The 26211-nt window shown below is 42.9% G+C and overlaps 1 protein-coding gene across 3 annotated transcripts in view; it reads right to left on the bottom strand.

The window, feature by feature from the left end:
* SV2B (synaptic vesicle glycoprotein 2B) overlaps positions 1 to 26211 on the bottom strand; it is an 82236-nt gene that overhangs the window by 30775 nt on the left and 25250 nt on the right. For 2 of the 3 annotated variants that reach the window (XM_032623500.1, XM_032623501.1), the window contains exons 2-7: positions 22642 to 22822; positions 22144 to 22295; positions 9105 to 9238; positions 7562 to 7651; positions 1535 to 1645; positions 651 to 739 (exon numbers count right to left, since the gene is read on the bottom strand). In XM_032623500.1, coding sequence (XP_032479391.1) covers positions 651 to 739; positions 1535 to 1645; positions 7562 to 7651; positions 9105 to 9238; positions 22144 to 22295; positions 22642 to 22822 — 757 coding nt within the window. The remainder of the gene's footprint in view (positions 1 to 650; positions 740 to 1534; positions 1646 to 7561; positions 7652 to 9104; positions 9239 to 22143; positions 22296 to 22641; positions 22823 to 26211) is intronic. The other variant, XM_032623502.1, reaches the window with a different exon arrangement.

Here is a 26211-nt window from a genome sequence, read left to right as displayed (position 1 = left end):
AGAGTGAAGTAAGTCAGAAAGAGAAAGACAAATAGTGTATGCTAACACATATATATGGAATCTAAAAAAAAAAAAATCGTTCTGAAAAACCTAGCAGCATGATAGGAATAAAGACACAGATGTAGGGAATGTACTTGAGGACACAGAGAGGGGGAAGGGTAAGCTGGGATGAAGTGAGAGAGTGGCATTGACATATATGCACTACCACATGTAAAACAGATAGCTAGTGGCAAGCAGCCGCATAGTACAGGGAGATCATCTCGGTGCTTTGTGACCACCTAGAGGGGTGGGATAGGGAGTGTGGGAGGGAGACGCAAGAGGGAGGAGATATGGGGATATATGTATATGTATAGCTGATTAACTTTGTTATACAGCAGCAACTAACACAACAATGTAAAGCAATTATACTCCAATAAAGATATAAAAGAATAATAATAATAAAAAAATTTTAATAAAATACAAAATTTTTAAAAAAGGATCAGAAATTTCCTAGTTGTAGAAGCCACTAGAGTTGGTTGCCTGTTACTTAGAGCCAAAATCATCCAATCTGACACAGACTCTGTAAGTTAGAACCAACTGTAACCCTCAGTGTATAGATGAGGCACCTGAAGCACGAGGAAATTAATGAACTTAAGGAAGACAGGGCTTACCTTAAAGCCATGGTGAACCAGACCACGGCCAGAATCAGTGTGTTCATCCTGTAGGGCCCCATCACACAGTACAGAGCGTTTTCCCAGACCTATAACACACAGAAGAGATGGGTTGTTAAAGGCAGAAACTTGTGACTTGGAAGAGCTCATTTTTAATATTTTCTATTAAATTGCCTAGGAATCCATTATCTTCCAGAAGCAGCAATTCTGCTCAAATAACAAGGAAAGCCTCTTCTCTTCTTACTGGCTGGTCTCAACTTCTAACAGTCCTATAGCATCTGGGAACACAACAATGCTCCATGCATGTGACAAAAAGCACACGGAGTGGAGATGTCAAGGCAGTGAATAGCCTTGAGCAGTGAGTTCTGCTCCCCGCCAGTGGGAATGGGTGATATTCTAAACATTGAACCACCTTTTACACCAAGAAGGTTATCCAGGCTCAGGAGACTCTGGCCATTGACTGCCTCAGTGTTCAATAGTTGATTCACCTCACAGGAGCCTTGCCCTTCAAGAAGGCTTTCTCAGAAATCACCAACAAATCTCAAAGGGGTCATTTCTTTAACACACTCCTTTCTTCCTATGGATTATTTAATGAGAAGGTGCTAGAGAGAAAGGTTTTTACTCAGACTAGACATTGCACCTACATTCAAAATCTCTGCCTTGGAAAGGAAGAACAAAGAAAAGAAACGAAGGTTTATAGTTTGTGGCTCAAGGGCTCACAGATAAGCATGGGCTAGGACCCGAAAGTCCCTATCCAAGGTAGCTTCCTGCCCACCACACTGTCTTGGGTTGATGGGGGTGTTCAGGATCTCTATTCTTCACCCACTGACGTTACAGATTTCCATAGAGCCTCCCTCTCAACAACCCCAGGTCCCCAGCTGTACCTGCTTGAAAGTGGTCTTGAATCTGACTAGCCAGCGCTGGTACCAAGTCCCTGTTGAACTTTGGATCTCAATGAATTCATCCATTTGCTTGGGAGTTTTAATGTTGGAAACCTGTAAAGCAAAGATTGGCTAGAGAATCTTAACCCCACGTTGACTTTTCAATTTTTAGTTTAGTGTAACTGACTTTATTAACTTACTTAGGGCTAGAGGAGCTTTCGGTGACCCTACAGTTCAGTAATTCTTAGCCAAAATTGTACATAGCATCTCTTAGGGATCTTTCTCAGGTGGCTATGTCCCACTGCAGACAAAATGAATCAGAGTTTTTTCACTCAATTATGGCTTTGGGAAATACACTGAAATCCTGTTTATATCTGATTTGCCCATAGTAGAGTTGACTCCACCTTAAAATTCGCAAGTCTGTCCTTAATGGATATTAACATCACAGAAGTCTAGAACCCATACAGGCAAGAGTGTGTGTGTGTGTTTGTGTGTGTGTGTTAGGAAAGGGGGTTTGCTATGCAAGACATTTTTAAAACACAGCAGAATAAAAGACATTATGTCCTCCTTCTGCACAGCAAAGGAAATCATCAACAAAATGAAAAGGCAACTTACTGAATGGGAGAAGATACTTGCAAATCATATATCTGATAAGAGACTAATATCCAAAATATAAAAAGAACTCATGCAACTCAATAGCAAAAAAAAAAAAAAAAAGATCCAATTAAAAAATGGACAGAGGATCTGAATAGACAGATTTCCAAAGAAGACATACAGATGGCCAACAGGTACGTGAAAAAAATGCTCAACATCACTAATCATCAGGGAACTGCAAATCAAAACTACAATGAGATATCACCTCACACCTGCTAGAATGGTTATTATCAAAAAGACAAGAAATAACAAGCGTTGACAAGGATGTGGGGAAAAGGAAATCCTTCTGCGTTGTTGGTGGGGATGTAAATTGGTGCAGCCACTATGGGAAGTAGTATAGAGGTTCCCCCCAAAATTAAAAATGGAACTACCATATGATCCAGCAATTCCAATTCTGGGTATTTATCTGAAGGAAGTGAAAACACTAACTCGAAAAGATATCTGCATTCCCATGTTCACTGCAGTATTATTTATAAAAGTGAAGATATGGAAACTAAGTGGCCATCAACAGGTGAATGGATAACAATGTGACACACACCCACCCACGCAAACACACACACAATGGAATACTACCCAGCCACAAAAAATTAAAAAAAAAAATCTTGCCATTTGCGACAACATAGATGGACATCGAGGGCATTACATAAGTGAAATAAGTCAGACAGAGAAAGACAAATACCCTATGATCCCATTTATATTCGGAATCAAACAAACAAACAAAACAAAACAGAAAACCAATCTCATAGATACAGCGAACAGACTGGTGGTTCCCAGAGGGGAGAGGGGGTGGGGGTGGATAAAATAGGAGAAAGGCATCAGAGGTACAAATTTTCAGTTATAAAATAAGTCATGGGGATGTACGTAGAGCATGGTGACTATAGTTAATAATACAGTATTCATCACTTGAAAGCTGCTAAGAAAGTAAATCTTAAAAGTCCTCATCACAAGAAAAAAAATGTTTGTAAATGTGTGGTGACAGATGGTAACGAGACTTATTGTGGTGATCATTTTGCAATGTATACAAATAACTGAATCATTATGTGGTACACCTGCAACTAATGTAATGCTATCTGTCAATTATACCTTAATTTTTAGAAAGAGAGAGAAATTATGTCTTCCTTGCTACCCCTGGTTTTCCTGGAGGAAATCAAAGAGATAGGGAATGGAAATAAGGCTGTATATCTCAGGGCTCCACCAAGGGCCCCGGAAAGTGTTAATTTGTCCAATGTCAGCAGGTAGCCCCAGGGAGCAATCCTGACTCATTACGACAGCGATTTTCAGTTTAATCAATGTTTAAGACAACCACTGCATTCTATAACTAACCATCATGTTAAGGAGATTCCTGACCACACAAACTCTTAGCCAAGTTATCAAGGTCCGTGCACGCAGACCAATTCAGAGGAAAATAAAAGAGTGTACTCAAAAAATTCAAAACCAGCTTCTATCACCTCCTCCAACAAACCTTTCTTTCTAGGGAGAAAAGGCTTTAGTCGTAAGTGTCTCCATCTCTTTCTTCAGCCAAGGGACTGAGAATGTGAGGAGACAGAGAGAGAGATGAGGCTGGATATCCACAGGGGAAAATACAGTCCCTGGATTAGGGACAATTGTTTCTTTAATTCCCAAGCCCTGAGCCTGGGATGGCTCGGCTTTGTTTTTCTAAACACTGAAAACAGTGGTTCTTCTCTTGGGAGGGCCGGATACCCTTTTGAGAACCTGGTAAAAGCATAGGTGCTCTTCCTAAAAATCACAGGTATATAAGCATGCCAGAGCCTCCTGGGCTGGTCCTGCCATTCCTGGGTGTGTGGCCTTTGCAAATGCTCTTCTGCCCAGGCCCACACAGGGACACAGGAGAGAGAACGCAGCAGGCCCTCCAGTGTGACTCTTGGCTGGAACTGGTCTTTGTGTTATTAGGTATCCCAGGGAGACCAAGAACACAGCTGCGGCCGAAAGAGGCCGAGGAGAAGGTTGACCCCAAGTCAGGAAGCACGTTAAGAATCTCACTAAATGGGACTTCCCGGAGGTCCAGTGGTTAAGACTCTGTGCTTGCACCACAGGCGGCGCGGGTTCAATCCCTGGTCAGGGAACTAAGATCCCACGTGCCTGAGGTGCGGGTGGGGGAGGGGGGAAGGAAATGCAAATTCTGTCTTTGCTTTGCTCCTGAGGAAAATAACACCCTATTCCCTAGGGATCTTGGGAGTGGGTGTGTTGACAACTTGCAAGCATAATTACTCTAATTTACAATCAACTAGGACACTTGGCTTTGCTTCAGTCTAAAGTAGAATACAGTCTGTGCGGTCTGTGCTCACCCCAGCCTTGCAGAGCATGGGTTCTCAGGTGAATACTTCAACTCACCCCCTTTCCAAAGGTGTTTCAGTGGACACCTGCCAGGGGGCTGTTCAGAAGCTTGTGAGGTAGCGACAGGGGCTGGTGAAAGCCAGGGCTCTGTAGGGGAGGGGAAAGTATTCCTCTACCCTCTTAGGCTCCCTGGCTGGGTCTGGAAGTTAAACTGGCAAAGAGAGATTAACAGGAGTAAAGCATCCACATTTTACTGAGTTTTTACATGTCCGTGGGAGCCTTCACAAGAGAATGAAGCCCCAAAGAAGTGACCAGCCCAGGAAGTTTTTATACCTTGTAGAAACAGTAGATTTGTGAAGAACTGACAAGACAAAGGGATTTGGGCTAGGGTGAAGAAATGGTGAAGAAGTAATTAGGACGATAAGGGTTAGTTTAACAAGGTTTGTTGATACGCCCTTCTTGGCCCTAAGTTCCCCATCTCTGCTGAGAACAATGTCTTCTTTCCTCCTGGTGCCTGGAGAGTACCTTCCATGTGGGAGATTTATGGCCTGTTTCAGGAAAGAAGGGGGAGCAGGGGGAGGTCAGAGTGACATTTCTACTTCTGCTGTTTTCTCAAACTCCTTCAGCTTACCATATTCAATATGCCAAGGTGCCATATCTTGGGGTATCATGTCCTGAACCCCATCAGCTCCAAGGTGGATGTAAGGAGGGCCACATCCAGGGCTCACCATGAACACTACGAGCCTGGCCTACCCTAAGCTCTTCCTCCAGGCCCCTGAGCATGTTTACTGTGAGTACCGTCTACAGAGGGGAGCGCACAGGATCATAGCAGATGACCCCATTCGGCAGGGCTGAGTATCACTCCTGACTCCAGCCACTGCCCAGCTGTCTGAGGTCAGGAACACTTTCAGGCTGTTTTTCTTTTCTTTTCTTTCTTTTTTTTTTTTTTTTTCGGTACGCGGGCCTCTCACTGCCGTGGCCTCTCCCGTCGCGGAGCACAGGCTCCGGACGCCCAGACTCAGCGGCCATGGCGCACGGACCCATCCGCCCCGCGACACGCGGGATCCTCCCAGACCGGGGCACAAACCCGCGTCCCCCGCATCGACAGGCAGACTCCCAACCACCGCGCCACCAGGGAAGCCCCCTTTTCTTTTTTTTTTTTTTCCTGGCCCATCCAGTCATCCTCTTCTACAAAATTACTATGATCATCAAGTCAGTTTGGAAATACTGAGCCCGTGACCTTTTAAATTCCCTTTTCCTGAGAAAGGGTGAAATCTACTAAAAGCAGAGGTTATACCCAAAGACTCAGTAACATCTCCTAGGAATAAGCAGGAGCTTGGAGAGAAGGCTATAGAATGGGTGGGGGTGGGAGGCAGGACTGAACCAAGCATACCCAGACCCCAGGGGACAGGGCACTCCTGCTAGCATCTGGGGTCCAGACCTGCAGTCCAGCTGCAGCAATGAAAACCCATCACAGGGAGCGGCGGGGATGGGAGGTTGGGAGAACCACCAGTTCCCTTATCATCTTTCATTTGGAGTAGCTCTACTAATTGTGCTTCTTCTTCCTTTATTTTTAAGTGTGGGAAATTTTTAATAAGAAAGGTAATTGAGGAAGGATTAAGAAAATGAACAAGCTAAAAGTTCTATTTTCAATTACATTTCGTTTATCCAACCGGAAAGTCTATAAATATTGTTAATGGTGCTTCTTAATAAATGTTTGTGATAAAAGGACTGGTCCCATATTTTAGATAATTTTAGGAGTGTTGGAATTGGGGAAATAGGCCACTGGACAACTTTCTATAAAATCTATTATTTGAGTTTATTTACTAAAAAATATGACATAAAATATTTGGATAATAGTTAACATCTGTGTAGTATTTACTCTAAGCCAGGCACAGTTTAGGTGCTTGATTTTAATCCTTACCATAACTGCATTCATAGACGTTGCTACCCCTCTTTTCCCAATGAAGAAAATAAGGCACAGACAGTACCTTGCCTAAGGCCACACAGCTAGAACATGTTAAAATCAGGATTTGGACCCAAACTGGTCTGGCTGCAGGTTGTAGATTCTTAGCTGCTATGGGGTCCTGCCTGAGAATCAGGGGTTTCAAGTAACAGGTTAACAAGAAAAAGTGTTTTACTCCAGACTCAAATTATGGAAGCCAAAGAAGTAAAAGCAGTGAATTGGAGTAGGTGGGAGTTAACTCAGGAAGGCTTCCTTGAAGAAATGGATTTGGAGTTGGTCTAAAAGGGGGTCATGCAGACAGGTGCACAGGGACCCTGCCGTGGGTATTCCTCGTGGCTGGCCACAGCTTGGTGGAAAGAGCACAGTTCATGGTAACTAACAGGACCTCCCCGTGGAAACTGCCATTGGCTAGTTTTTCATTTTTTAAACTAGTGAGAAAGAAAATCCAGGCTAACAGCCAATGCTGGTAAGGATGCTGAGAAACAGGTATCCTATCATTGGAGGTATCACAGATCATTGCAACCCTACTGAAATGTAATTTGCAATGCATCTCAAGAGCTATAAAAATACTCATGCTGTTTGAGCCACTCATTTTATTTCTAGGAGTCTACTCTTAGAAAACAAACCCAGAACATGAAAGGAACTATGTGCAGGAAAAGGTTCATTGCAGCAATATTTGCAGGAACAAGGTAATAAAACAGGGCATATGCATCTCTAACATTGGGGACATGTTTACGAAAACTGTGTTAATGTTTCTAATATTAAAGTCCGTTAAAAGGATGATTCTGAATACTATGAGACACATATAGAATGCCGATAAGTACTCCTAAATAATCTATATGCATTGATAGATGTAAATATATGTACATATGGTTATCCCCATATGAATATAGCTAGTTTTTCCCTTTGCCACATTTGAACACTTAGCAGTACCAAGAAGGTATCCATCAAAATGCAAAGAATAATTATGATGCAGTAATAGGAATGTCAGGGGCTTTATTCCCCTTTTGACAAATTTTCTGGGATATGCTTATATAATAAAATTATTTTTTAGCAAACCAAAGCAGTGAAGAGGAGAGGCCCCCTCCTGTTGGCATAGGTGACCATGCACTCACCGTGAACACCTTCTCTGGGGCCCCCTTAGCCCTCATGTTGGTGTCGTGAACGTGCTTGAGAATCATCCAGGCTTCATCGTGTTTGCCCATCTGGTAAAACCAAGGAGAGAGACATGAACAGTCTTTTGCTGATTAGGGGTGGAAAACCCTACAAGCCCAACAGGTGCTGATACCCAAGTCTGAGGCGATTGGCCATGGATGTGTTACTATCTAGGGCTTGTGAAAGACTAGGAAAAGTTTCTGTCACAGCCCATCTTGGAAGGATAGTGAGGTTGTACCTTCAAGGTGTAAATGCTGGGTACTGTTATCATTATAGGCTGTGAGTAACTACTCGTAGTTTAAGGTTGAATAGACTGCAGGGTGGTAGCCATGTTCCTCCCTGGCAGGACAAAGCAAAGACACAACATGCGATGGGTTGAACTATGTCCCCAACCCTAAAAATATGTTGAAGTTCTAGCTGCCAGTACCCCAGAATGTGACCTTATTTGGAAGCAGGGTTGCTGCAGATGTAATTAATTAAGATGAGGTCATACTGGGGTAGGGTGCACCCCTAATCCAACATGACTGGTGTCCCTATAAGAAGAAGCCCATGGGAAGACCCAGAGACACATAGAGAGAACACCGTGTGGTGACAAAGGCAGAGCCTGGAGTGAAACAGCTGCAAGCCAAGGAATGCCAAAAAATGCAAGCAACCCACCAGAAGTTGAAAGAGGCAAGTAAAGCTTGCCCTAAGGGCTTCCAAGGGAGTGTGGCCCTGCCAACACCTTGGTTGGGGACTTTTAGCCAACAGACCTGTGAGACAATAAATTTCTCTTACTATGAGCCCCTCGGTTTGTGTGCCTTTGTTAGAGCAGCCCTAGGAAACTCATACACAATGAAGGGTAGCTTTTGAGATAAGCATGGATAAAAAAACTTTTTGCTGCATCTGGAACCTGATCAATGGGATGAAAGAAGAAATTCAACAAGGACGGTCAGTCTGCAGAAAGCCAGAAGGAGGCTTATAAGTAGACTCTGAGAATTGGGGCTGTAAATAGCCTTCAAGTCCTATCGCCCCTCCACCAGCCCTGCCTGTCTGACCACCGCAAGCACGAGAGCCTCACCACCACCACCACCAAGCTGGAAACCTCACAGGACTCCGGGAGCAGCTTTCTGGAGGAGAGAGGTCCTGCAAAGCCAAGAGTCTTGAAGGGCTTGGGAGCAGTGACAGATTTACAACCCAGCTCACAGCCGTAACATGGAAAAACTGCATGCAGCTTTGAAGAGCCTCATAATCAGGACCTCTGGGGAGAGTGGGTGCCAGAAGCATCCTCAGCAGAGCCCCCTCCAGCTCCACCCAGCCTCCGGGAGCAGTGCTGCTGCTCTGTGCTTAGTGAGCTCCTGAGTCCCTCCGGCTCTGGCTGTCCTTGAATCCCAGGCATGCAACCATCACGATGGATTTAATGATGGGCCAGGTCAGCCAACATGGGACCGAGGGGCTGGAGCAGCAGGGCTAGCTCCTGTCGCTGTTCCATTGCCCTCACACGGGTTGGGGGCGCTGACTCACCTCTAGCAGAAACCTCGGGCTCTCTGGCATGAACTTCAGGGCCACCATGGACACAGTGCAGGGCAGAGCGCAGACGATGACAAACACTCTCCAGCTGTGGAAGTGGTAATTGGTGCCCATGCTGAAGCCCCAGCCTGTGAAGAAGCAGTCAGAGGATCTCTGACACACGGTCTTAGAGTGACCTTCAAGAACTGGTTTTCAAACCATGGGGGACAAGAGCATCACCTGGGGAGCAGGTTAGCATGCAGACTCCCTGGCTGTGCCCCCAAAGCCTCTGATTCTGAAAGGCGCTGGGAATCTGCATCTTGTCAACCCCAGAGGCAGGCCTGGCCTGACACTTATGGGGCCTTGGGTAGGAGTACAAATAGAGGCACCATCCCATATTTCTATATATTCATTAAAATTTCAGTTAAACTGTTAGATAACAGATGCTCCATCCTCCTGCTCAACAAATAAGGAGCTGGAAGGCCAAGCCCTGACCTGCCCAAGACCCACCTTTACAGGACCCCCTTCTGTCCCCCGACCAGCCCCTCCTGTAGAATGAGGGGCCTCATGCCAACACGTGTGGTCACACCACACACACCACCGTGGTAAGAGTGGGTGTCCTTGTCATGATCCCTTAAGTTTAGTGGGGAGTCCTAGGTCCTGAGTAGCCAGAGCATGATCTGGATGGAGTGGGGTTGTGGCCTTAGGGATGCACGTTGCCTCATGGGAAGAGGTACAGCTGGAGGAAAGCCAGAGCAGGGCCTTATGTGACCCAGAGTTTTGATGGGGCATTAGTCTTACCTAAGTCAAAGGGCAATACCAGCTCTAGGTGATTCCAATGCACAGGGTTCAGGACCACACTTTGAAAAAACTGTCAGTGATAATACTAATTTTTTTTAAAGAAACTGAGCTTCTACATTCAGATGAATTCTACCATCATTGAAATGGAGAGGTGAATAGCTCCTACTCAGCTTTCATTATTCAAAACATTTCTAAAATTCATTTTCAGAAATTGCCTTCAGGATCTACAAAACATTCCTTCAAATATCTTCATAAGAAGAAAATTTCCCTCTTGCAAAGGACGATAACACAATGAAAAGTGCCTGGACTTTTGCAGTCACGTAGATCAGAGTTCAAATCCTGGCTTTCTCACATCGTGATTGTTATGTTGGTGGGTTTTCACAGCTGTAGAAGGCAGGTAATGGTACTTCCACAGATTTGCTGTGTGTGAAAGCTCCTGGCAACCAAAAGTAATTCACCTGCTTTGAGGGCAGATTTGATTTGTTTCGAAATAGTTACATGACAGTTAGTGCCAAAGATGTTGAGTAAAATAGATGAATATCAGCCAAAGGATTATTTTCTTTTAAAGCCACGGTTATGAAATAGACTGGTTCTCTCATGTCACTCAAAACGATCTCTGAAGACAATTCCAACAGCATTTCTGCAAAAGGCCAAACTTTATAAATAAATATATTGATTTCTAAAGTTCAAACGGTGAACATTATTCGGCTGTAAAATCTCTATTCCATTTACTTGAAAATACACTATATGGCCAACTCCGGAGGTGGGCAGTTTATGTCTTGAATTCTCGCTTACCATCGCGGTTCAATTTGTTCTACTTGCAGGGGACTCCTAACCAATATCTGCTGTTTCTGCAGATATTTCGAACTCTATTTGCACAATGGAATGACTGGCCGGAGGGAATCCCAGGTGAAAAACACATGGGGCTGTGGCTGCTTTTACACAATGGCCACAGAACATAATACACATAAGACATCCAACATTCTCAATCACAATCAAATCTCTTTTTTGCACAGCCTGTCCTGTTCTCCTTCCATCTCACAGGAGTTTTTTCTTTTATAAATTTATTTATTTATTTTTGGCTGCTTTGGGTCTTCGTTGCTGCGCACGGGCTTTCTGTAGTTGCGGTGAGCGGCGGCTGCTCTTCGTTGCGGTGCATGGGTTTCTCATTGCGGTGGCTTCTCTTGTTGCGGAGGAGGGGCTCTAGGCGCATGGGCTTCAGTAGTTGCGGCGTGTGGGCTCAGTAGCTGTGATGCACGGGTTTAGCTGTTCCGAGGCATGTGGGATCTTCCTGGGCCAGGTCTCGAACCCGTGTCCCCTGCATTGGCAGGCGGATTCTTAACCACTGCTCCACCAGGGAAGTCCCTGTTTGTTCATTTTAATTTTAATTAAGAAGTCTTTCCTCTCTTGAGAGTGACAACAGAGAGAAGAAGGCAAAACCATAGTAAGATTTCCACATCCTCAGCTCATGTCCAAAAACCACTGTGGCATAATCAGAAATAAAGCTGACCAAAGCTACATAGCAGTCAAACTCAGGTGGGTAACAAGAGAAGAAGGGCAGAAGCAGGTATGTTTAGAAAGTATTCTGCCTCAGAGATATTTTTTTTCTTAATGAAAATATATGCAAATTATCCAAAATCCATTATTCCCTCATGCCTCTCTGGTTTTTGTGGTGATTTTAGTAATCTGCACTTATCACATTCATTAGACACACCTTTGGGGCCTTAAATCAATTAAAATTAAACAGTGAACTGCTTCCAAATATATAAGACTACTATTAATTTGGAGACAGGGATTGTTCTGGTCACTGATCTTTTAGCTTGCCCTACTTTTCTCCATCAGGATTTCTCAAACAGCTGGTGCTGCTGACTACAGTGGGAATTAATCTTCCATAATATATCCATTTTGAGGGGGCTATGCCCATGAGTTCCCAGAAAAACATTCTGAGGTCTGTAACTTTCTTTCTCAATGACTCAGTCACCCAAATTGCTGGTGCCAAGACCTCCCATCACTTCATTCCCGCAAAACCAGTTAAATGGTTTGCACAAGCTACGTACAAACATCAAGTCTCCTTTCCGGATCACCCTTGCATTTGTCCCTGCTGAGTGGAGGGGGTTTTAGAGGATTAATGTCTTAGGTCTGTTGGGAAATATCATCAAATGTCTCTGTTCACTGTGGACAGAACATCTGGTCCTGGTAAAATGAGGTTTAAAATAAATAATCACTCCTGTTGCACTGTGATTCTAGTCCGCCATATTTCTAGGATGGGTTGCCCTCAAGTTAATGCCTGTTTCAATTAAGCCTAATCATCCAAGAGGCTGGTATTTTTAAATGGAATATAAAAGCCATAGATTTCCTATAGGCATACAAATAGGAAAATATCCTATCCATTTGGAGTAAGATACTTAACCACAAGCCCTGCTATCAGCCAGGAGCTATGTGGCCCCTCTGCCATGGGCATCCCACTTAGTCTTGGTCAATGTGTCCCCAGCCTGAATTCTTTTATTGCTTTTTTAGAAACCAGACACCCAGACATTGTGTGTTTGTGTGTGCAAAGTGAAGTGAAAAAATGATGCAGTTTGTAGTGACTATTGTGGGCTGCTCCCCTCACAACATCCTTCCCATCCTTCCTCTCCACTGGGTTGCAGACTTGTGGTTTGGGTGGGACTGACCCCATCCCCAGTGCCAGGGATGGAGAAGAAAGTATATGAAACGCCCAGGACCTGGCATCCTCTGGGGTTTAGTGATTGGCTGAGGTGAGCACATGACTTAAGTTGATCCAATCAGAGGGAAGCCAAGGACCTTTGCTCATTGGTTGGTTGTGAGGGCAGCTCCCTTGTGGAACAAGCAGTCTAAAAATAGGGCTAGAATTGCTAATGCGGCTTGGAGGGAAACCAGCCCAAATACTAGAATCGTCTCCAAAATTTTCTCACCATTATTTGCCTCCCAAGAACTGCTGGATCTTAGGGCTGGCACAGATCGGATCTCTACAGTCTATTCTCTTTGCTTCCTTCTCTCCATTTTATAGATAAAGGAACCAAGGCTGGACAAGCTAGGTGACCTGTCCCAAGTTACATAGAACCACTATTTTGACTCAGCTTTTATCCAGAGTCTATTTGTTTCCCCCCACCCCAACAAAATTGTCTAACTCAACTTATATGTAGAAGTAGTTTCTTAGTGTTAACACGTTTGGATCAATTAACAGGGGAAATGATATTATAGCAAGAATTGTGGGGACAAAAGCAACTCCTTGGACCCATATAACCAACGGCCTGGATAATTAATGTATGCATTTTGGGGAAGGGTAGAATGCAGAGCCTGATATCAGGAGTAATACAATTTTGTATCTAAAATTATGTAGAATTACCTATGGTAACAAAATATCTGGAAAACCCTTCAACTCTTTATTTCATTATTTTTGTTCGTATTTCTTCTCTGTTTCTGATACAAAAATCCAGTGGGATATGGCAAAGGTAACATGATGGTCCCAAACCCATTTCCTCTACCTTGTGGGCACACAGCTAGGTCACATTTCCTAGTGTCCTTTGCTGTAGTGTGTGGTCATATTACAGATTTGGGGCCAATGGGATGTGAGCAAAGAAGATGTGATCGAATTCCTAGCCTGCCCTTCAAAAGCACCCACATACAACTGTCCACGCTCTTTCACCGAACCAACATGTAGGTTACCTGTTGAAGAGGGTAGATCACATGCTGGAGGGAACCTGAGCCCTGGGATTACTGATAGAGCAGAGCTGCCTGCAGATCAGAAACACCAGCCGGGCTTTGCAGGAGGGGAAAACTTCTTTGGTATTAAACCACTAAGATTTCAGGGTTTATCAGGTTCTCAGGGTAATACACCCAGCATCCCCTTAACTAATAAAATAGGGATTGTCTACACCAAAGCTTCTTCTTAAAAAGATAATACAGAAGCCTCCATTAACCCAGAACACACATCAGAGAGGGTCAGATTTAAAACAAGCATACCAGGAGAAAAAGGAACCCTGCTACACTCTTGGTGGGGATGTAAATTGGTGAAGTCACTATGGAGAACATTATGGAGGTTCCTTAAAGAACTAAAAATAGAGTTACTATATGATCCAGCAATCCCACCTGTGGGCATATTTCTGGACAAAACTCTAATTCAAAAAGATGCATGCACCCCTATGTTCATAGCAGCACTATTTACAACAGCCAAGACATGGAAGCAACCTAAACGTCCATGGACAGATGAATGGATGAAGAAGATGTGGTACATATATAAGATGGAATATTACTCAGCGATTGAAAAGAATGAAATACTGCCATTTGCAGCGACATGGATGGACCCAGAGATTGTCATACTAAGTGAAATAAGACAGACAAAGACAATTATCATATGATATCACTTATATGTGGAATCTAAAAACTGATACAAATGAACTTCCAAAACAGAAATAAACCCACAGACGTAGAAAAAACTTATGGTTACCAAAGGGGAAATAGGGGGGAGTGATAAATTAGAAGTCTGGGATTAACATATACACACTACTGAATATAAAATAACCAATAAGGACCTACTGTATAGCACAGGAACTATATTCAATATTGGGTTGGCCAAAAAGTTCGTTTGGGGTTTTCTGTAAAATGTTATGGAAAAACCTAAATGAACTTTTTGGCCACCCAATATTTTGTAATAACCTATAAGGGAAAAGAATCTGAAAAGAAGAATTGAGCTGCACAGTGGAAGATGGCAGTGTGGGAAGACAAGGAGTTCGCATCTTCCCACAACTAGGGCGCCTGCCAGACGCTGGTGGGGGACCTCAATGCCTAAGGAGATGGGAGGAACCCCTGAGTGACTGAGTAGGATGTGGGGGGAGTGAGGGGGAAGGAGAAGTGGAGGCCAGACAGGACCTGTGCCCCTGAGGGGTGGCTGGGAGGGGGTAGGGGTTCACATGCCTGGAGGGACCCTTGGGGGCTTGGAGGATCGAGGTGAGCATGCCTAGCATTTCCCCTGCCCAATCGGTCCCTGGGAATCCTGAAGGGCTCCCAAACTGGTTACTCCACCCTCCAAGGCCCCCTCCAGGCCGCACTGGTCCTAGGGGCATAGAAGGGAAATGTGGGGGGTGGTGCAAAAGAGGAGAGGCAGACGGAGGGGGAACCCTCCAGGACTGGAGGATCAGGGGAGGCATGGCAGCTGTTTCCCTCAAGCCCTGGGATGCCTGCTGGGCTCCCAGGTCTGGTCCTCCATTTTCTGAGGCCCCCTCTGGCTGTTGGGGTCCTAGGGACATAGGAGGGAAGGAGTGGGGGAAGAAGAAGAGAGGCCAATGAGGTGGGGCCCTCAAGGATCAGAGGATGGGGAGAATGCACCTAGCGTTTCCCCCACCCACTCGGGCCCAGTGAGCCTGCTGGGGTCCTGGACCTGGTCCTCAGACCTCCAAGGCCAGAGGCACTCCTGGGCCCCTCCTGCTGCGTTGAGCCTAAGCCCCATCCCCCACCCCCCAGGGCCTTTTCCAGTCCTAAGCATAGGCCACACCCACCACCTAAACCCTGCCCCTGCCTAAGCCCCACCCCCCCCACAGCCGAGGCCTTTTCTGGCTTTTTTTTTTCCTCCTCTTTTTTACTATTTAGGGTCTGTTTTACCTTCCAGTTGTTGCTTCATCTATATATATATTTTTTTTCTTTCTAACATATGTTAGTTTTTATTTTTTACTCTATGTTATTGTTCTCATTTTTTTTCTTTCTTCTTTTTCCTTCTTTCTTTTTTTTTTTCTTTTTATTTTGCCTCCCCACATGGCTTGCAGGATCTTGGTTCACAAGCTGGGGGTTGGGCCAGAGCTCCTGTGGTGGGAGCTCTGAGTCTGAACCACTGGACGAACAGAGAACCTCAGATCCCAGGGAATATTCATTGGAATGAGGTCTCCAGGAGGTCCTCATCTTGGTACCAAAACCCAGCTCTACCCAACAGCCTACAAACTCCAGTGCTGGAAGCCTCAGATGAAACAACCAGAAAGACAGGAACACAATCCCACCCATCAAAAAAAGAAAAAAAAATTACACGACAAAAAAAATATGTCAAGATAAAGGAGCAAGTCTTGTAGGATAAAAACTTACAAGAGTAAATAAATGAAGAAGAAATAGGAAACCTACCTGAAAAAAGGATTCAGAGTAGTGATAGTAAACATGATCCAAAATCTCATAAACAGAATGGAGGCACAGATTGAGAAAATACAAGAAATGTTTAACAAAGATCTAGAAGAACTAAAGAACAAACAAACAGAGATGAACAACACAATACTGAAATCAAAAATACACTAGAACGGCTTCCCTGGTGGCGCAGCGGTTGGGAGTCTGCCTGCCAACGCGGGGGACGCGGGTTCGTGCCCCGGTCTGGGAGGGTCCCACGTGCTGCGGAGCAGCTGGGCCCGTGAACCATGGCCGCTGGGCCTGCGTGTCCAGAGCCTGTGTTCCACAGCGGGAGGGGCCACAGCGGTGAGAGGCCCATGTAATGCAAAAAATTAAAATAAAATAATACACTAGAAGGACTCAATAACAGCATAACTGAGGCAGAATAACGAATAAGTGAGCTGGAAGACAGAATGGTGGAATTCACTGCACAAAACAGAATAAAGAAAAAAATGAAAAGAAGTGAAGACAGCTTAAGAGACCTCTGGGACAACACTAAACGTACCAACATTTCAATTATAGGGCTCCCAGAAGAAGAATATAAAAAGAAAGGGTCTGAGGAAATATTTAAAGAGATTATAGTGGAAAACTTCCCTAACATGGGAAAGGAAATAGTCACCCAAGTCCAGGAAGTGTAGAGAGTCCCATACAGAATAAATCCGAGGAGAAACACACCAAGACACATATTAATCAAACTAACAAAAATTAAATTCAAAGAAAAAATATTAAAAGCAGCAAGGAAAAAGCAAAAAATAACATACAAAGGAATCTCCATAGGATTATCAACTGATTTTTCAACAGAAACTCTGCAGGCCAGAAAGAAGTGGGAGGATATACTTAGTGATGAAAGAGAAAAACCTACAACCAAGATTACTCTACCCAGCAAGGATCTCATTCAGGTTCGATAGAAAAATCAAAAAGCTTTTCAGACAAGCAAAAGCTAAGAGAATTCAGCACCACCAAACCAGTTTTACAACAAATGCTAAAGGAACTTCCCTAGGTGGGAAACACAAGAGAAGAAAAGGACCTGCAAAAACAAACACAAAACAATTAAGAAAATGGTAATAGGAACATACATATTGATAATAACCTTGAATGTAAATGGATTAAATGCTCCAAACAAAAGACACAGGCTGGCTGACTGGATACAAAAACAAGACCCATATATATGCTGTCTACAAGAGACCCAATTCAGACCTAGGGACACATACAGACTAAAAGTGAGGGGATCGAAAAAGATATTCCATGCAAATGGAAATCAAAAGAAAGCTGCAGTAGCAATATTCATATCAGATAAAATAGACTTTAAAATAAAGAATGTTACAAGAGACGAGGAAGGACACTACATAATGAACAAGGGATCAATCCAAGAAGAAGATATAACAATTATAAACATATATGCACCCAACATAGGAGCACCTCAATACATAAGGCAACTGCTAACAGCTCTAAAAGAGGAAATTGACAGTAACACAATAATAGTAGGCGACTTTAACACCTCACTTACACCAATGGTTAGATCATCCAAACAGAAAATAAATAAGGAAACACAAGCTTTAAATGACACAATAGACCAGATAGATTTAATTGATATTTATAGGACATTCCACCCATAAGTGGCAGAATACACTTTCTTCTCAAGTGCACATGGAACATGTTCCAGGATAGATCACATCTTGGGTCACAAATCAAGCCTCAGAAAATTTAGGAAAATTGAAATCATATCAAGCATTTTTTCTGACCACAACGCTATGAGATTGGAAATCAATTACAGGAAAAAAACTGTAAAAAACACAAATACATGGAGACTAAACAGTGCACTACTAAATAACCAAGAGATCACTGAAAAAATCAAAGAAGAAATTTAAAAATACATAGAAACAAGTGACAATGAAAACATGATGACCCAAAACCTATGGGATGCTGCAAAAGCAGTTCAAGGAGGGAAGTTTATAGCAATTCAATTTCACCTCAAGAAACAAGAAAAACTCAAATAAATTATCTAACCTTACACCTAAAGCTACAAGAGAAAGATGAACAAAGAAAACCTAAAGTCAGTAGAAGGAAAGAAATCATAAAGATCAGAGCAGAAATGAATGAAATAGAAATGAAGAAAACAATAGCAAAGATCAATAAAACTAAAAGTTTGTTCTTTGAGAAGATAAACAAAATTGATAAAACTTTAGTCAGACTCAACAAGAAAAAAAGGGAGAGGGTGCAAATCAGTAAAATTAGAAATGAAAAAGGAGAAATCACAACTGACACCACAGAAATACAAGGGATTATAAGAGACTACTACAAACAACTATAGGCCAATAAAACAGACAACCACAAAGAAATGGACAAATTCTTGGAAAGGTAAAATTTCCCAAAACTGAACCAGGAAGAATTAGAAATATAAACAGACCTATCACAAGTAATGAAATTGAAACTGTAATTTAAAATCTTCCAAAAAACAAAAGTCCAGGACCAGATGGCTTCACAGGTGAATTCTATCAAATATTTAGAGAAGAGCTAACACCTACCCTTCTCAAACTCTTCCAAAAAACTGCAGAGGGAGGAACACTCCCTAATTCATTCTATGAAGCCACCATCACCCTGATACCAAAACCAGACAAAAATATCACAGACCAATATCACTGATGAACATAGATGCAAAAATCTGAACAAAATACTAGCAAACAGAATCCAACAACACATTAAAAGGATCATACACCATGATCAAGTGGGATTTATCCCAGGAATGCAAGAATTCTTCAATATATGCTAATCAATCAATGTGATACACCATATTGACAAATTAAGGAATAAAAACCATATGATCATCTCAATAGATGCAGTAAAAGCTTTTGACAAAATCCAACACCAATTTATGATAAAGACCCTCCAGGAAATGGGCATAAACAGAACCTACCTCAACATAATAAAGGCCATATATGACAAACCCACAGCACACATCATACTCAATGGTGAAAAATTGAAAGCATTTCCACTAAGATTAAGAACAAGACAAGGATGTCCACTCTCGCCACTCTTATTCAACATAGTTTTGGAAGGCCTAGCCATGGTAATCAGAGAAGAATGAGAAATAAAAAGAATACAAATTGGAAAAGAATAAGTAAAACTGTCACTGTTTGCAGATGACATGATACTATACACAGAAATTCCTAAAGATGCTACTAGAAAACTACCAGAGCTAATCAGTGAATTTGGTAAGGTTGCAGGATACAAAATTAAGGCACAGAAATCTCTCGCATTCCTATACACTAACAATGAAAAATCAGAGAAATTAAGGAAACAATCGCATTTACCATGGCAACAAAAAGAATAAAATAACTAGGAATAAACCTACCTAAGAAGGAAAAAGACTTATACTCAGAAAACTATAAAACACTGATGAAAGAAATCAAAGATAACATAAACAAATGGAGAAATATACCATGTTCATGGATTGGAAGAATCAATATTGTGAAAATGACTATACTACCCAAAGCAATCTACAGATTCAGTGCAATCCCTATCAAACTACCAATGGCATCCTTCACAGAATTAGAACAAAAAACTTTACAATTTGTATGGAAACACAAAAGACCCCGAATAGCCAAAGCAATCCTGAGAAAGAAAAATGGAGGTGGAGGAATCAGGCTCCCCAACTTCAAACTATACTACAAAGCTACAGTAATCAAGACAGTATGATACTGGCACAAAAGCAGAAATATAGATCAATGTTACAGGATAGAAAGCCCAGAGATAAACCCACTCACCTGTGGTCACCTAATCTATGACAAAGGAGGCAAGAACATACAATGGAGAAAAGGCAGCCTCTTCAATAAGTGGTGCTGGGAAAACTGGACAGCTACATGTAAAAGGATGAAATTAGAACACTCCCTAACACCATACAGAAATATAAACTCAAAATGGATTAAAGACCTAAATGTAAGGCCAGACACTATAAAACTCTTAGAGGAAAACATAGGAAAAACACTCTTTGACATAAACCACAGCAAGATCTTTTTTAACCCACCTCCTAGAGTGATGAAAATAAAAACAAAAATAAACAAATGGACCTAATTAAAATTAAAAGCTTTTGCACAGCAAAGGAAACCGTACACAAGAGGAAAAGATAACCCTAGAATGTGAGAAAAAATTTGCAAATGAAGCAATGGACAAATGTATAATCTCCAAAATATACAAACAGCTCATACAGCTCAATATCAAAAAAACAAACAACCCAATTAAAAAATGGGCGGAAGACCTAAATAGACATTTCACCAAAGAAAACATACAGATGGCCAAGAGGCACATGAACAGATGCTCAACATCACTAATTATTAGAGAAATGCAGTTCAAAACTACAGTGAAGTATCACCTCACACTGGTCAGAATGGCCATCATCAAAAAATCTACAAACAGTAAACGCTGGAGCGGGTGTGGAGAAAAGGGAATCCTCTTGCACTGTCGGTAGGAATGTAAGTTGATAGAGCCACTATGGAGAACAGTATGGGAGTTCCTTAAAAAACTAAAAATAGAACTACCATATGACCCAGCAATCCCACTACTGGGCATATACCCTGAGAAAACCATAATTCAAAAGGACACATGTACCCCAATGTTCACTGAAGCACCATTTACAATAGCCAGGACATGGAAACAACCTAAATGTCCAACGACAGATGAATGGTTAAAGAAGATGTGGTACGTATATACAATGAAATATTACTCAGCCATAAATATGGAAAGTGACTGGATCATTTGTAGAGATGTAGATGGACCTAGAGTCTGTCATACAGAGTGAAATAAGCCAGAAAGAGAAAAACAAATATCATATATTAATGCATATATGTGGAATCTAGAAAAATGTTAGAGATGAAATTATTTGTAGGGTAGGGATTGAGACGTAGATGTAGAGAACAGACATGTGGACACAGAGGGGGAAGAGGAGGGTGGGACAAATTGGGAGATTAGGTTTGACATAAATACACTACCATGTGTAAAATAGATAGCTAGCGGGAACCTGCTGTATAGCACAGGGAGCTCAGCTCAGTGCTCTGTGACAACCTAGATGGGTGGGTTAGGAAGGGTGGGAGGGAGGTCCAAGAGGGAGGGGATATAGATATACATATAGCTGATACACTTCATTGTACAGCAGAAACTAACACAATATTGTAAAGCAATTTTACTCCAATAAATAAAGAAATAAGAATAACTATCTCTTTGCTGTACATCTGAAACTAACACAACATTGTAAGTCAACTATACTTCAATAAATACACACACACCAAGGAAGGGAATGGGTAGAGAATTGTTGGTCAGTTTCAGGGGCAGTTTCTGTTCCTCCCTATGGTCTGCAGGATTCTGGATGATGGCAAAGCCTACACCCATAATCAGTGGTTCACCAAACATAATTTTGAAGGGTAATGATGATATTACCCAGGATACTCAAAAGGCATAATCAAATTCAAAACTGCTGCCTTCTCCCTACTTTACTCTTAATAAAATCCAATAGTGAAAGTTAATGTTGCCAAGTCCCTGCCCAGAAAATCCAGTTTTTGCAATTATCCAAGATAATAAAATTGTCTCAGCTGAAACCAAGACCTTGTCTGTAAGGGCTGCTCCACGTTTGCAGCTGAAAGAGTGACAGCAGGCACTAAAATGGAAGGTATATGAGAGCACCACACTGCGAGGGAGGGGGCATCATGATCCAAGGTCAGGCCAAGGCCAAGTCATCAATTTGGCCAAGTCACCAACTTCTTGGCTTCTGTTACAACATCTATAAAATGGGGTTACTGAGCCTAACTTGCTGTGAGGAGGAGGGGTGGAGGAGATGAAGGTTGAAGTCCTTTCAAAGAAAAGGAAGGAAAGGAGAGAAGGAGGGAGGAAGTGAGGGAGGGTAGACTGCATTATTTCCAGGAAGACATGTGTACTGAAATTAGCCATGTGTCTCCAGTGTTAGAATTGTTTTAGAAAGATCAAGGTCATACATAGGAACTGCCAGTGAGTGTGGGAATAAGGCTGAGGACAGGGAATGTTGTTCGGATGCAGGTGTCATAGTAACAAGGGCCCCTGGGTTCTTTTAAGCCAGTGCACTCACCATAGTGTGGAATGATGCTCCAGGCCATGGCAGATGCATAGATGCCTCCAGTCATCCAGAAGATGCCTAACCAACTGAGATGCTCTCCTCGTTTCTCCCGGGACAAGAATTCAGAAAAATAGGCAAAAACAATGGGCAGAGAACCCCCAATACTGCAGAGAGAAAATGACAGAAAGTAAGAACCAAGTCAGACACTAAAAATGGTCGTAGCAGGAACCCAATTGCCTTGTCCCACCCTTAGGCTCAGTGGTGAAATAACCCAGTGAATTCGAAAGACCGGCCAAGGCAGTGTCGGATTATTTTGACCTTATGACTGACTTTACAACCTAACCCCTTTCTAAGGTTCAACTTTAACACAGTATCTTGGAAGTCAAACAAAAACTCAGTTCAAAGTTTTCTGGAGGTACCACTCAGAGTCAGGGTATCAGGATGGATGATGGACCACTGTCTTGGGGTTGGTGTGGGGGGAGGTCCAGCTGAACCTCTGTAATTACGCACCCTATGCCTGAGATGAGTCTGCAGAAGAGGAAGGCTCCATATCCCTGTACGAAGGAAGAGAGGGAGGCGAAGGAGGCGTTGACGGCCAGGGACATGCTGAGAACTCGCTTCCTCCCCAGCTTATCAGCCAGGCCCCCCAGGATGAAGGCTCCCCCCATCATTCCTAGGTAGACTATCAGCCCTGTGAGGAGGAGAAAGAGAGAGGAGAGGGTGGAGAGAGAATACAAGCGATTAGAGACCATGCAACATTTTAGAAAATCTGATGCCCATTTTAATGCATCCTAGAAATTCTGTGTCACAGACATAAAAGGTGGAATGTGACAGATGTTGGTGGCCAATTAGAAATGTTGGACAAATGTGACTTCTTAGGAATGGTATTCAAAAAATAATAGTCTCACCAGGTTTACATATTAAAATAGATCAACCATAGCTGAGTTTGATGTATCTTTTTTCAGATGCATAAGCTTCAGATGAGGGAAATTCTGTCGTTTTATTTTTAAGCAAAAAACTGTTGGTGGGCTTCCCTGGTGGCGCAGTGGTTGAGAATCTGCCTGCCAATGCAGGGGACACAGGTTCGAGCCCTGGTCTGGGAAGATCCCACATGCCGCGGAGGAACTGGGCCCGTGAGCCACAACTACTGAGCCTGCGCGTCTGGAGCTTGTGCTCCGCAACAAGAGAGGCCGCGACAGTGAGAGGCCCGCGCACCGCATTGAAGAGTGGCCCCTGCTCGCCACAACTAGAGGAAGCCCTCGCACAGAAACGAAGACCTAACACAGACAAAAATAAATAAATAAATAAATATTAAAAAAAAAAAAGTGTTGGTGCCACAAAAGTCCTTGTGGGGTTATGGTTAGAGGAATTTTCCAGGGAAAATTGTGGCCAAGCAGGTATGGGGAGAAATGGGAAGGAAAAACATGGTGCAAGTGAAAACAGCAATTCCCAACAAGACAGCTTATTTTATTAAACACCCAAGAAGGACCTTTTCCAAGCCACAGCCAACGTTCAGATTTCTTAGGGGAATGTGGAAGAGAGTCGCAATGAGCTATCCTTTCTTCAACACATGTAACTACTATGTGCTTTGTAATAGAATCAGTTAATTTATGATATCATTTAAATACAGTGCTGTACACACATTTATGGAATTCCAATGAAGCCAGCAAGCATCCTCATAGAGGTGGCAAATCTCCAGAAGCACATGGATAATTCTTTCCTACTAAATATTGAGTACTTACTAATTATCAACGACTGTGCTAGTACATCATTTACTAAACCCAAGAAGCAAATTTTGGAGAATGTCTTTCATGCAGTGGAAATACTGAATACGAATTAGGTAAGTGTTCTTTTGCTCAGCCTTGACTGTAAATCAAACGAAGAACATCATTTGTCTTTCACAGAAAGGAAGCTTCTCCTGACCTGCGGATGCTTTATTTATGCAGATGTGTGCTGGGAAGGGCCCACGTAAAGCAAAGAGCTTCATTAGCTGGTTAATCAACTGGCAGGTAGGTCCCCAAAAGGAGCAATTCAACTATGCTCTGCTTTATCTTCCCAGTGGCAGATTTCCTTCTTTTATTATTTTTATTCCATGAGATGAAAAGAAATGATAACTTTGGTGCTGTCAATGGTTTTCACTAACTAGGATTCCCTTCCCTTGTGTGAATTGTAACTTTTCACCTCTACATCGCTCAAAGTCATGAAATATGTTATTTCATTTTTCTTTTCCGTATATGTCACTTCATGAAATATGCCTGAGTCTATAAGCATTCATTAAATGCCTCTTATTAGGTAAGTGCTATTTTTGTTAATGGGGATACAGCAGGGTACAAACACATGAAAATCCCTGCCTTCATGGCACTTACATTCTAGTTGGGGAAAAGAGATTATAAATGAGTAAAAGATACAGTAAGTGGGATGCTGATAAGTGTTATAGAGAAAAGTAACACAGAGGCAGGGAAAAGGAGAGTCAGGGTGGGAGGTGACAGTTCTAAATAAGATGGTTCAGGAAGCCCTCAGGGAAATGGGACATTTTGGCAAAGATCTGCAGGGAGTCAAACATGGGGATGTCTAGGGGAAATTGCTGGACCTGTGCTCCTGGACCCAAGGTTTCTCTCCATTACAATTTTACCAGTTTCTCAGCCCATAGCTCAGAAAATGCAGTGAGCAATTTCCCACTGTATTAGGTCACTGACACTTGTGTTTGAGAAAATGAGTCAAGACTTGCAAACCCAACTCAGGCCTGGGTCATGCTGTACTGTAATAACGTCTGGGTTAGTCTTCCCGTTAGCCTGTGCGTTTATCTGCCTGATCCAGCCCTGACTGGCCAAGGGCTTTCAGCATCTGGTTCCCAGCAGACTTAATCTTGCCCGGTTCTTGGCCATCGGGTGTTAAGTGGGATTGCCTTACTCACTGATGAGGGTGTCTTAAAACCATCTTCTGTTGCCATGACCTATCTCCAGCAAGAATGAATTCGGTCAGGTGCTTGGGTGAGCCTCAGGCTGTAGCTTCCCTATTATTCACACCAAGTGGTACTAGTTTGCAAGACTGGCTTTGTGTTTGGTCCCCATGCTAGTTTCCTACCAGCATCTGATGCCCCAACCAATTGGAAAAGTCCCAAACCCTGTGTGTGTCCACCCAGGCTTTCCCCAGGAAAGAACTGGGTTCTACTTCCTCAAACTTAGACAACCCACCTAACACCTTGACCACGGCCAAGGGCCCCACATCTGAGATGCCCTGCCCTTCCTCCCCACTCCCAGTTAGACCCCTGGGAGCTCACCACCAGTCCAGTTCACACTGGAGTTTCACACAATTCCTTATACTTGGTAATTCAGACTTCTAGACCAGAGCAGAGAGGGAACTTTTTTCCCCAGTTAGGTCTGTTAGGCTTCCAGCATTTTTTGGCCTCCGTTTAGTGCAACTCCCTGCCAAGAATTTCCAACATCCCATTCAGCCAACAGAAAACTTGTGTTTCTCTCATGATACTTGGTCAGTAAACATTTGGAATAAAAAAAAAAAAACATATTGAAAGGGAAGAAGGAAGAAGGGGGAAAAGGGAGGGAGGAGGGAAGTCCCACTCAAATTGCAGCTCCATGAGCAAAATAGATGCCATGGTTGCTTTAGGCCACTGAGTCATACAGCAATAAATAATGGGACAGTAAGTGCTGAACAAACTTAAGGAGCCTAATATATCATATAATAGCAGCAAAATGGCAAACACGGGGTGAGCACTAACCACTAGACAGGCTCTGTGATAAGCATTTCACAGGCATTGTTGATCCCCTTTCATGTTTACAACAATCCAGTGAGGGAGATACTGTTATTATCCTTATTTTATACAGGAGGAAACTGATCCACAGAGAGATAAAGTAGCTCCCCAATGTCAACAACTGATGGAAATATCAAGATTTGGGACCAGTACTTCTGACCTCAGAGTCCCTGCTTCAACTACTATATTTCACTGCTCTTTATGGATAAGCATTGGTCAGACTTCGTAGCTCTGCATCAGTTCATTCTTTCTTCATTGCTTGTCCCCAGGATGGCTTGCTCAGTGGGGCATGGTTCTTTCCATTCAAGGAG

This window comes from Phocoena sinus, chromosome 2 (assembly GCF_008692025.1).
Source record: "Phocoena sinus isolate mPhoSin1 chromosome 2, mPhoSin1.pri, whole genome shotgun sequence".
In the NCBI taxonomy this organism is placed as follows: domain Eukaryota; kingdom Metazoa; phylum Chordata; class Mammalia; order Artiodactyla; family Phocoenidae; genus Phocoena; species Phocoena sinus.
This window is presented reverse-complemented; position numbering and strand designations above follow the sequence as displayed.